Below are 13,634 nucleotides of genomic sequence, written 5' to 3'. Positions count from 1 at the left end.
CCCGGAATGTCAGACTTCCTAGTCGTGCATCTTCTCTTATTTCTAAATGGAGAGATAAGACCGCTGTTCTCCATTATAGATAAGCATACATGAAAGCATGTAAATCTGCACCATTTTAAGCTCGTATTTTATTCATTACAAGTGCTGACGCTGCAATTTTAAAATAGCATAAAACAAGAACTGCAAACATATTGCTGAAAATGTGTTTTTAGTTAACCGTAATTATTTCGAAATGTCAGAATGCATTTGAGTGTAAATTTTCTCGTATGCATAATTGAACAAACAAATTCCTTTGAAAACTTCTGACGCGTTTATACAGTAATATTTATACAGTGAACATAATTCCTGATTATTATCTAAATAAAACGAGTTTTGCGGATCTTATTTCTTGAGATGGGAAACGCAATGACGCTGTTATAACGTGGCGGAATGTTTAGAAAGGAGCAACGAAGCCCCCGATTCCACAACAGAGGGAGAGAATTACTCAAATCCACGTTCCCCTACACTACGAGCAAATGTCGCCGAAAGTCGTAAAGTGGCAAGATAGGGTGAGCGGCGATAGGCGCGCACGCGTGGTCTGAAATTTCCCGGGACACAGTTTGCAAATGCCCTACCGAAATAACCCCTGGCGCGTAGCCCCAAAGAGAATTTCCGATGTTAGGTCGAATGGCCGTGAACCGAAGAAAACAACATCCATACACGGTACGACTTTAGCGGCTCGAATATTCCTTGCATACACACGTGGCATATCCCGCAATTTCAACTTTTCACTAATGCAATAACCAAGTGTGGAACACACTTGTATAAAGTATTGAATTACATTGATTTGCAATAATATTGAATAAAGTATAGAGCGAAGTATTGTTATAATACCATTATATCAAAGTTAGTAAAATGAGGAAAATTGTATGTTAGTGAAAGAGAGCAGTTATCGTTATTTTAACACGCTCTGAATCTATGAAAAGGACCCAAGAGGAAATATTTCGGAAATATTTTACGGGAAACTACGTTTGCGTTCTGCGAGATTAAACGAAAGTTAAAACGCCGTGTTTTACGCAGTTAACGTGACTGAGATTACTTCGACATGTATGCGCGACATGTAACTCACACGCGCATCGTCGCGTACGGCATTACAAATTCAAATGCTGCACTCATATTGTCAGAGTTATGTTCCCGAGAGGTGACTTGTCACAGAGTCGACATTTCAGAACGCGTAACCGTAGCCCCTTGTACCGATATGTAAATACAAGGCCGATGGAGATCTCGCGGAAGTCTCACCAGAGCGCATAGAACAGTGGACCGTATCATTTGGCGATTGAAATGCAGATCTCGATGCAGATTAATGACATCCCAAAGTAGATGCGTGCTCGTTGATCCGCTAGACGTGCTTGCCTACTCTGACAGAAATGATATAACGCTCGTGATCCTCGGGTCTTCCGCAAGATGATATACGAGGAGACTCTCACGTCGCATGACCGTGATACATATTTCCGCAATTCTTTTTGTGAACGTTTAATATATTATATTAGTCATTAAATTATTAAATCATGATATACATTATATAAAGTCTATGCATTCTTAATTACGTTATATCTTGTTAATTTCAAAAGAAGAAAAATGTATCATCTTTTCTGCATCGAGAACTTTTTCTCCTTTTTAGCAATAAATTAAAGTCAAAAACATACAAATATATAGAATCAATAGAAATACATTTTCAGAGGAAATGGAGGACGTCTAAAATTTCACAAACAGGATTTGTCTCTGCGGTAACTCGATAAAGACTTTTCAAGTACAAACAGCACGAACGTGTTCGCACCGTGCTTTGTACATCGCAAATAAGGACCGGTTTACAACTAATAAATCAATTTTCCAATAAAATTTATTTGCTCTCGCTTTGCATCGACGATTATTGCATCATAAAGCAAAGCGTATTATAATAAATTTCACTTTAACGACCCATAAAGAGAGTTGGAAATTGAATTATTAAGTTTCAATTGTTTGATAACAAAAATACTAAATTGATTGGAAATAACTAGTAACTACGCATAGTAATTGTCGCTGATTATCTGATATCGTCATATATTTCAATTTGTAAAAGAATTAAATTGTATAATATATATATTTAAATTTGTTTATAGAAAAGCTTTGGAATATTTTCATTGTAAAATACTAAGAAAACTTATTAAATAACGTCATTACCAATTTAAAATAATTTTATACATCCAGTTTTGTAAGTACGCAACTCCTTAATGGCTCTCAGTGTCGAATATGCAAGTTAGATGTGCGCTGTGCCTTGCGTAACAGTTTTTGTCAAAGGATATGCAGGTGTAAAAGTGAGTGGTATCTAATTAGCGGTCAGCTCTGCCAGTCGACCTTAATTCGCCGGTTGAGACTCACTTTTCGTTTGTCCGCCCCCGTTTTCTCTCAGCTGCACGTACATACATACATACATAGCGTCATTCAGGTTTAGTACACGACTGCATTACGTATGTCGTGTGGCCGTTTGTGCATTGCAAAATAGGGATATAAAAGCCAAAATGGAATTGCTAAATTCAAAGAACGAAGGATTCACACACATAGATTTCAAATAATAAGAGAGCAGATATAATAGTGTCGGACTATTTTATATCTGAATTGTATCGTTCAATCCAAATTCTGAAATCGAAACACAAAGGGATATAAGTAAAATTACTTTTTTCTACGTAAAATATAACTTTCTTTTTTTTAACTTTTCCGAACTCACCCTACGGCCTCTCAGACCGTCGGAACACAAAACCGACGTTTTTCTCCGAAAACCATGTAATTCTCCCAAACATATTATCAGAAATAAAGATTGATTTTATTTACTATTTCTTCTATTTTTTCATTAGAAGACATCCTCAACTTTAACAAGAAATCAAAGTTTATGACAAAAACAAACTTAATGTTAAATGTATTATATTTTTATTATATAAAAATTATATAAAAATTGTCTTACAGAAACCGTAGGTGAGTCTAATGTGTCATAGAACAGAGGGGAGTTCAGGAAGATTAAGCGATCTAATGCGATGATACGACGATGAAAACTGCGAATCGAGTTTTTTTTAAATGTCATTCGATTATTTTTTCGATTCTCGGCACGGTGTTGGCTGTTAAGATTCGCGCAAGTGATATCGGTCATTCGAAAAATTGCTTTGGCGGCATTGAACCCTCTCTATCGGCAATAATGCTCTACCTTTCTCCCTCCCTTCCCATTACGCAAAGATTTATTTTCCTCCAGGGATCAACGATTTCCGGAAAGAGCTGATACGTTACAATATAAACTTTAATCTACACACATCATATGTCTCTCCCTATTCCAGCTTTTCCATACAATGACAAGCATGAAATATCCACATAAATTAATTGGATATAAATCTCTGATTATTTTTTCTAATAACAGATATTCCATACTTTATAGAAAAATGTTTCTGTTGCATAATTTGATCACATAGTTGCAAAATATTTTTACCAACATAAACATGATTAAATAACACTTTATTTTGATTAAATAGTTTTAATTTTTGGTGATGGGATAGCTAGCAGTACATATAACATAAAAAAGAATTAAATTAAATTCCGGGCGTACATTCTCATGTCCACAGTGCATCGCATATGCAAGAATGTAATTGCGTTGTAAATAGTTGGGAGAACGCCAAACGGCTGTACTTTGAAAATTCTGTTTCTCCTTTTATGGCATTCTAATCTAATGCAATTATTCGTGTAAACGTCGGAGGAATAAAGAACCGTAGCAAAATTTTATTAACAATAATATTTTAATATTAATAGAAAACAAGACATTATGCCGAAAAGCGATTGATTCCTTTATTAAAAAGTATATCAGATAATTTATATAATTCATTAAACAGTTTGTCAAATAATTCGATATAAAAAATATTACAATATACGTCTTGAAATTTATTTTATGATAAAATTTCAATTTAATTTCATACAGATTTTTTAGTAATGACAGATATTCTGTCGTTTGCAAATGTCACGTTAGTTAATTTTGCCGGCATATCATTCGTCAGATTACTCGCTCACAGAAATTACTTGTTATTACTTGTAGAGTCGAGTCAAACGCAATGTTTGTTGATATTACCGCTTTTAGTTTCGAGAGTTCCCGAGATCGAGTAGCAAACTTTGTCATCTTATTACGCGCAACATGAGCTTTCCGAACGCTATGGTAAACCGTGGTAAAAGCGGGAAAGTCCGAGCGGTGCTCGTTATCGAACGCGGTGCCTCTGTAACAATTCTATTTTCCCAACATCGCGGCATCGGTGTACGCTTTAACGGCGGCCAAATGCGGTATTAGTTGCGAGTTTGGTGAAAGAGCAACATTCCTACTCGCGGAAAGTTTGCCCTCGCTCTCACGTGTTTCGCAGAAGAATAGTTGCAGCAATATTCTTTCGGAATGTAGAACGAAACCAACGCTCCTCGCGATTCTGGCGATTCCAATCTCCCACAGCTTACAATACAACTCCTCTAGAAACGGAGAGTAAAGTTAAGATCCGATGTGCCGATTCGATCGAAACCGTTGAACCGGGATAAGCTCTACTTTCAATTGCCGGCACAGGCAGTTTTATAAACGGTGATGCGTAAGTTATGAATTTTTATGAGCGATCGACGCTCGTAAAAATTGGTCATGACCTCGCCGAAGACAAGGAATTCATGATCGATACCGGTACGTCTGGAAGAAAACGAAGCAGGGAAAAGCGAGAAAGAGAAGAAACGCGGAGGATGAGTGCGAAATACTTGTCCGGAAATTACGCTCTCTCCGCAGAGGCAGCACTTCCGGTCCGGCTATATATAAGTCGTCCCAGTAAAAGAACCGCAAACGGACATAGCCCGTAAACTTTTCGTGTCCAAAATGTTTTGTCTGCAACGTTTTGGGTATCCCTAAAAATACATCGTTATTACACGGTCGATCTAAATATACGTATTAATTTCGCCAGACGATCACCGACCACCGTCCCGAATCGTCATACGTTATATAGATTTTTTGAGCGAGTGAAAAAACGTGAAATGGAAGTGGCTTTTATTCATTGTTCTTTTATGTGCAATAACGAGCGATACCGTAATGCTCTTAAAAAGATGCAATATGTATGTATAATCCAATGCAAATTTTCGCTCGCCCATACATATATTACAAAATGCTGATATTTATTCATTTTATGCGTATCGCGTAAATCGGATATTGTTTTTCAACGTCGAACATGAAACATATTTAATGAACCAAGAGATTCTATAGGTAGACAAAAGCGACGCTGCATTCTCGGATTCGGGAAGGTATGCTTCTACCAAAATGTTGATAATAACATAAGGTAATCAGCGATTGGTTGTCAAAATGGTATTATTTGTTTCACCCCGCGCGTGACTATCCGGATTTCGATATAACGGAATGGCGTTACGTATAACCATTCGTTTGACGTACGTCCGAGTATCGAGCGATGAAGCTTTCAGTTAGCAACATTTCCGCGATTAAATACTGACGCTATCCCCACATACATTTCCCCGGGAACTTCCGATCCGTTTGTGTCCAGAGAGTTACTATTTATGACTACTCATATATTTGGACGCAGAAGAGCTAATAATGTACATGCTGTTAGAATGAACTTTGCCTTGTCGACATTGTTACGCATAAAACACTGCGGATTATACAGCTGTACAATTATCAACGTTTTCAACGTGTTTTCCTTTTTTTTTATGTGCAGCTCGTGGGCGGTGAATTCGACATGGAGCTGAATTTCGTGATACAGGACGCGCAGAACATCAGGCACATGCTGGAGCTTCTCGATCATTGCCCACCCAATCTCCAGGTAAGCGAGCGATGTGATGTTAAACTAGGTCGAATTAATTACGCGCGGAAAATATCCAACGTAAATCCAGGGAGAGAATGCGGTAGAGAGTACGGGTAAACGAGCGCACCGTCGATATCGCAATATCGGTAATTGAAATTGAAAATCCATTGTGTGTGTAAATGTGCGACATATATATGACAGGTGTGTGTGTGTGTGTGTGTGTGTGTGTTTGTGTATACACGCGCTTCTTGCAGCGTAGTGTTATCGAGAATGTGAAGAACATGAAGATAGAAAAGTGAAGGATCTTTTCTAAGATCCTTCTCGGATATCATCGAGTAGAGTCGAGTTACACTATTGCGTTGGAATTGATCGAAGAGTCTCAAGCTACTCAATCTTCTCGTTGCCTTGACGGTTCTTGCAATAGACAACAATTTATATCTCTTTATGAGATTTCTCATTTCTCACTATTTGGTTCACCTAATTCCGTCTGTCAACACTTTCTATAGAAAGAACCGAATCGCGGATTTCTATTCACGTTTCAATTTTCATTTTGTAATAATGATCAATAAAAATAAAATGTCTATAGCAAGTACTGCTTAACACAAATGCAAGGCAATTATTTAACCGTTTAAATATTTTAATATTACCGCGATCAGCTCTTTAATACCATCGCAGAACTTCCTTTATCGCGCGCCCATTCCTTTTGTCGTCATAAAATAATTTTGCTGTACTACTGAATATGAAAATTTCCAATAAAAAACGAACGCGCGATCAATACCGTTCATCGCATGTACGTTGCAAGCGCGTCTAATAAAACTGCGGTAATTAAAGTTATGCGAAAAAAAAACGGACGATTTTTTTTGTACTGACATCGCAATAGCGAAATGCTGGTATGATGACGCATTGGGGAGGAAAACTGGGAATATAAAAGCATATGTACGAATTCCTGATTCTCTCTCTTTTCTGCCTTTCTCTCCATTGCTACCTCGATATTTGACGCAAAAAAGAGAGCGCGCGTGGCGTAGGACACGCACAATCTCGGCATACAAAAAGATCGGAATCCATTACACGGCAAATTTTTCTCGAATAGGAACGAAATTTTTTTTTTTGATCGCGTAGCATGAGATTTATCACCGCTTTGAAGCATCGTCCGCATCCTCCGTTTTTTCGTGCTGGTGAAGCACCTAGAGGTACATCGATTCACAGCGAGGAAAAAATATGATCTCGCGATATCGTACTATCAATAGAAAAATAGCCTAGTGTAATCTGAACGATATTGATCGATGTAGACATATGCGTATCGAGCACTGGAATATAATAAATAACTGACCAAGAGGGACTAGTGATTTGTCAAAATATTACTGGCAGAAATAAATTGCTCAGTCCATTTCAACGAATTCTATACGAGAAAATTAATTTTCCAATATGATAAAATCTCTGCGTTCCTGTTGATTAATAAAAAATAAACGCGTTAGTTGTTTTATTGTTTTATTTTTGTTTTATTTTTCTGTTTAACTCGATTTTTAACAGAAAACAAATATCTCGATCAGCTCTATTTAATTAAAAACAGATACGCAACTTATAGCTTTAAAAAGAATACTCGCAACGGATTTTTCTTTTTATTATGTGAGTATACTTCGCGTTAATTTAGCACAAACGCGTTTGCATATGATTAATTCGTGTTTCATTTTATTTGGAACAAACTACGTACTCTCGCAAAGCTTAGGTGCAAAGATTAAAGAGAAAGACTTTCCGCAAAAAGCACCATCTGCTATGTATCTTCAAAGTTCGTGTACGCCTCGCTTCGTTAAAAGCGGCGTACGACTTGGCGAGAAAGGAAAGTAAGGAACGGCGAACTTTTGTAAATAATAGCGGGTCCTTAGCCGCCATGTCGGATGGAGGAAAATCCGTTTACGCTTTCGTCGCTCTTCGCAAACTCATACACGACACTTGAGCCCTTCGCTGCAAACTTTTGGCGCGAAAGTAAATAGAAATTTAAACTAGATGGATACAATAGACAAAGTTATGAACGTTCTGTTCCTTCGCTAATCATCCGCGGTCGCCTGTCCTTTTCTCTATCAACGAAAACCACCAATCGCTTGTGCAGCGAAGACAGTTCAACTTCAAACCAGATTTACGCGAATTCGTTATCTAATAAAAATTTCCGCACCGGTTAAATTACCAAATTTCTAAATTCCTAACAGTACCGCGATTTATGCGAAAGCTGAAAAGCCGCCGTATCTAGCAGCTGTGGCTGAGATGAGAATTAATTTGTATCCTGTATGCGGCTAGAAACGCTCGTTTGTAGTGCGGTAGGATCGTATAAACGTTAAGATGCAGTTCATGGCGTAAAGGTACGAACCGAGTCTGTCTACCTATTACACACAAGATGTTTTCTTGCTCTTCATGTTTTCCTTACACTTATGTTTTTCCTTGATAACATTTTTATGAAAAAAAAAAAATTACTTTTTGCAGTTTTAAACATTAAATATTTCGGTAACTAAATAAATATTTTAATTTAACATTATCTTGAACTAACATCCTTGAAATTAATTGAAGAAATGTATTTCCTGTATATTTAATTTTGTATATGAAGGTCTTACATTCATTATGGATGGTGCGATATTTTGATAGTATATTCTGGAGAACTGAACAAATTTTCCTTATTCTGTTTTATATAAATAAATTTATTTTTGTTTCGTATTAATGTACACATAAATAACTTATCTGAGGTCTTTATTGTCCATGAAATATGAATATCATGAAGAAATTTAAATTAAAACTTTGTATTTTACAAAAATACCGATATTTTATATAGATATATTTATTATAATTTTACTAAATTTCATTTTCTTTATTTTTCAATATTAATGTAAATAATGAATTAGAAAATTTAATTAATTAATTAATTAATTAATTAATATAATCGATATTAAAAATTTGTTTAAACAACATCATTAAGATATTATTTCTATGTAATATTTCCAATTTTCTAAAAATCGTACGTAGAATGTTTGATAAAGAATGTAAGGTATAACATCTTTACTGTGTGTGTGGAAACAATGTTTCTTCTGCAAGAATTACTCTATTATATTTTATTATATTTTTTTTAAGCAAGCTCTTCTTGTAAAATATTTTACTCCTCGTATTTACCATTTTACGAGTTTGTCTCATAAAATTCAGTTAACTAAATCTCATAATTAGCAAGTTATATTATGCCAAATATTAACAAACTCTATTTTATGAGCTTTGTCTGTAGTCTGTATTTATGTATTGTATTTTCGTATGCATAACAATTTGTACGTATAACATTCAATGAATAATCTCATACACATGTTTTAAGATTAAATATTCATACTAATCTATTCTAGTTTATTTACGATAAGACACAATGTATCTATGAAATATTAGATTTGCAATATTCTTAAACTTTTAATATATGCATACACTCTAAAAAATATAGGTGTGAATTTAACACCAGTGGTGTGGATTATAACACCCATATGGGTGTTTATATAATTCTCACCGGTATTGGTGTCAAAACAACACTGTCTGCTTGGTGTGGAAAATTCACATTGTTGCGGTGTGAATTAACACTACTGGCGGTGTGATGAACACAAACCAATAACCTAACCTATACACGATAACCTAAATGCTGTAGCAATTGGTTGCTTGTAGTCACGTATCGCGTTTTGCCAGGTATTTACTAGGACCGTGCAACGCAATGATTGCTGCAACTGTGAGTACGTCTTATTCCGGAACAAACATATCGTGAAAAAATCGTAGCAACCGTTGCGTTGCATGTCGCACGGTCCTAGTTAGTACCCGGCTTTTGACACTTTGACACCAAGTTTGTCGGTGTGAAAGATTATTAACAACTTTGGTGTTAAAATTCACACCGAATTATTTAACTACATAGGTGTGGTGAAATTTTACACCAATATTTTTTAGAGTGTACATTTATGTAAATAAATATATCTTATAGTATTTTATTCTATAGATCCATTACCTCAAAATAAAGTATAACTTATCACTCATCACATAATGTAAAATTAATGGTATATAAATAATGCAAATTACAGCAACTTATAAAATACACATATGTGTATCCGAATTAGAGTAACTCTCAAAATAATAAATACTTTCAGAAAAACAATTATTGCTCGTAGTAGATTACTGAAGTAGTTTTAAAATAATTGTAAATGAATTTTACGAGTAACAAATAAAATAGTAAATAATTACCTCATGGCTGTTCCGCTGTCGTCTATTATACTAATGCGTGCCAGACCTCCTGCTCCTCTTCCTCCTTCTCCTCTCAGGTTCTTTGGTTGCTCTCACACGACACTTTCGAAAACGCGGTTAATTACGATCGCACACGCTGTTCGCTATGTTAGAATACAAGGATCGCACGACACTTGGCACGGCACTCCCGTTGTTAACCGCGACGTCCCGTAAATTAGCGTAATGGACGAATCTCGAACGGTCGGTTGATATAACGCCGAAGTTATATTGCGTGGTTAACGTACGGAGCTAATTAGGGCTGTACTTGTGTTGTTCATATAGGGAATAATTATGTCTCTCATCCTCTAGTACCTGTCACGCGTACCGAGAGATAATACCGCCCGAATGACTTCAACGCTACTTACGCGTAATAGAAACAAAAAATGCGCCGTACGTCATAACGAGCGCCAACCAACTGATTGCTTCCGCGATATTTAATGTAGGTACTACTAACGACAAAATAAAATTCTTTATATATCAAATCAATTGTTAGTGAACATTTGATACATCGCAATGGCTTTTCGTTGCTCGAACCGACTCGGCCCGATAATTCGTGCGTTAGGTACCGCGCTCTAAATCCGGAAATGCTAGATAAATCGACGAGAAATTCCAAGCACGGCGCGGCGCCAGATAATTTCGATCGACGTTAGGGAAATGATTGTCGCCCATAAGTATGTACTACGAAGCAGCAATTTATAATTCCCTAAATTAAACGAATTACGCGCGCGCGTGAGAGAGAGGGAGAGAGAGAGAGATATACAGGGTGTCCCATTTTAACTTGGACAGCAAAATATCTCAAAAACTAAGCTCCACATACAAAAATGTTTCAGACAAAAGTTGTATGGTTTCAAGGGGGACATAAGATGGTACCATTGGTTTGACCTTGGATGGTCGTTTAAAGCTCACATAAACGACACCTTTAATTTCTTAAATGGAAACCCCTATTTTTCAATGCATATTCTTGTAGCTAATCTCGAGAGCTTTTCAAAACACTATAATGAAGTATTTTTTCGTTAAGAACTTTTGGAATTATGAGGCTTGAAAGTTCTAGTATTTTGACATAAATTACAAAATATCTTGTAAAACATTAAGTTTTCGGTAATGTTACCTTAATACTTTTATGCACAGAATAATGAGACGAATCAATTGGTATGAAAAAAAGACATAGTTGCTTTTAAGAAAAAGTATGCAGATGCGTGTTGCAAATTACATATTTTTTCTTAAAGGAACTGTGCCTTTTTTCATACCAATTGATTCGTCTCATTATTCTGTGCATAAAAGTATTAAGGTAACATTACCGAAAACTTAATGTTTTACAAGATATTTTGTATTTTATGTCAAAATACTAGAACTTTCAAGCCTCATAATTCCAAAAGTTCTTAATGAAAAAATACTTTATTATAGTGTTTTGAAAAGCTCTCGAGATTAGCTACAAGAATATGCATTGAAAAATAGGGGTTTCCATTTAAGAAATTAAAGGTGTCGTTTACGTGAGCTTTAAACGACCATCCAAGGTCAAACCAATGGTACCATCTTATGTCCCCCTTGAAACCATACAACTTTTGTCTGAAACATTTTTGTATGTGGAGCTTAGTTTTTGAGATATTTTGCTGTCCAAGTTAAAATGGGACACCCTGTATATATCTGTCTCAATGGACATTCATTTGATATCTTTAACGTGATCCGAATTCGAATCGTGAACAGCACGAGTTAACAGCGGGGTTCGATCACGATATGATCTTGCCGCGACTATGTTCCGAGAGAATAAGCGGAGCGGCCGCTACCTGGCTAACAGCTCGAGTCTCTACGTGCGAATAGTGACCTTTTATCGCCTTTTATACAACAGTATGCGCGCTAATTTCAAAGCCACAATAAACAAATGCCGGGCACTGTGTACCAGCCTACAGCCCAATTCATCACCTACCGCGTAATATTTATCATATTAAAATCTTAGATTATCTATAACTCGCATTTAATTATGGAATAGAGTTCTACTTGTAATTATATATACTGAACACTTGCATGTGTATATCTTAACACATATCTATATGTATATTATTATAGATTTACAAATATGTGTTAAGATATACACATGCAAGTGTGCAGCATATAGAATTACAAATAAAAATATATATTAATTATTAATTATTAACGATATTAACTGTGAAAATCAACAACAAATGACAGACCGAAGTGTATGTGTAATTACAAGCTTTCTATGCCATATTAGTGCTCATCTTTGTGATCGATTATAATTTAAAAATTATAACCTCGACCTTTTCGTATTAGAATATATTTTTTTACTTCGGTTGTCTCAGAGCATTCCACAAAATTTAATCATTTTTTTGACTGGGATAATGCACGCATCTTAGAAATCGAACATAATTATAAAAAGAGATTGACTGCTGAAATGATTCATATTAAAGAGCAGAAAAATGGTATAAATTTAAACAAGGACACGGAACTATTGAACGATGCTTATTTCGATATTTTGTATCGTTTATCTTAAATGTTTTCTAACAACATTAACTATGGGTTATTGTGCCCTTGCGATGCGAGTATTGCCTCAGTCGTCTGTTATCTTTTGCGACGAACACACGCTTTTGAGATGTGATGGAAGGAATTCACCCACGTCGTTGTTGGTTGACCGCTTATGTGAGTTTGATTGTCGCGAGTTGAGACTCAATTATTAATTTAGTGGTTATTTCATAAATGTTTAACTTTCGGTTTAGTTGCCACTAAGACGGTCCGTGCGACAAAGTGAATCGGCGGATAACTTGACGAACTCTTGATTATTTTTTGACGCAACATTTTCGGCAAAATTACAAGTAAAATTCTATCTTAAAATCTGACCCTGAATCACAGACCGTTTAAAGTAGATTTTAAAAGACAAATACATGTCGAGATATATTTTGTTTTCTTGCATTTCTAATTAGTTTTGATAAATATACTATAAATTGTTAATTGTTAACTGTACCATTGACTGTCGCACGTTAAATTTAATATTTATTGAAAAATATAACATTGATATTTTCATATTAAGATTTTCAATTCTAATTAATTTTCAATATAAAATATCGTACGTAATGTTCGTGTGAGATACCCTATAATCACAAGGAAAATCATAATCTATCACAATATAATCTATAATCGTGGTGGTTGTGCATCAGTACCAGTTGATATAATTTACTAGCGAGTTTACTAGTGATCGGTTCTTGCCGTATCTATAGCCTAGCTCTAGCTCGAGCAGCATTCTAAAATGTTAATATTGTTAAGGTAGTTTCTACATCGCTTTCCCCGACTGTATATGAACGCTAACCTCCGCAACTATCTTCTCTTACTCGCAGTAAACGACTATCAAAATACATATATATATATATATATATATATATATATATATGTGAATATATACAGAGTGTATAATAATAAATATAATACCCGCAGAGAGTAGGTAAAGCGAGTCAAACTGAATAGAAAAGTTCTGTACTCTTTTGCGATTATACAATAAATAACGAGTTATTAATAAATACAAAT

General features: G+C 35.4%; 1 protein-coding gene across 12 annotated transcripts in view; it reads left to right on the top strand.

Annotated features, from left to right (window-relative positions):
• Window positions 1-13,634, top strand: part of Rg (A kinase anchor protein rugose) — a 303,530-nt gene that overhangs the window by 168,948 nt on the left and 120,948 nt on the right. For all 12 annotated transcript variants that reach the window (XM_071703158.1, XM_071703153.1, XM_071703160.1 and 9 more), the window contains exon 2: window positions 5,733-5,837. In XM_071703158.1, coding sequence (XP_071559259.1) covers window positions 5,733-5,837 — 105 coding nt within the window. The remainder of the gene's footprint in view (window positions 1-5,732; window positions 5,838-13,634) is intronic.

This window comes from Temnothorax nylanderi, unplaced genomic scaffold (genome assembly GCF_030848795.1).
Source record: "Temnothorax nylanderi isolate EJ_2023f unplaced genomic scaffold, tnyl_v1.0 TNYL_tig0034_pilon, whole genome shotgun sequence".
NCBI lineage: Eukaryota > Metazoa > Arthropoda > Insecta > Hymenoptera > Formicidae > Temnothorax > Temnothorax nylanderi.
Note: the sequence above shows the minus strand (reverse complement) of the source record. Positions and strands in the feature narration are given on the sequence as shown.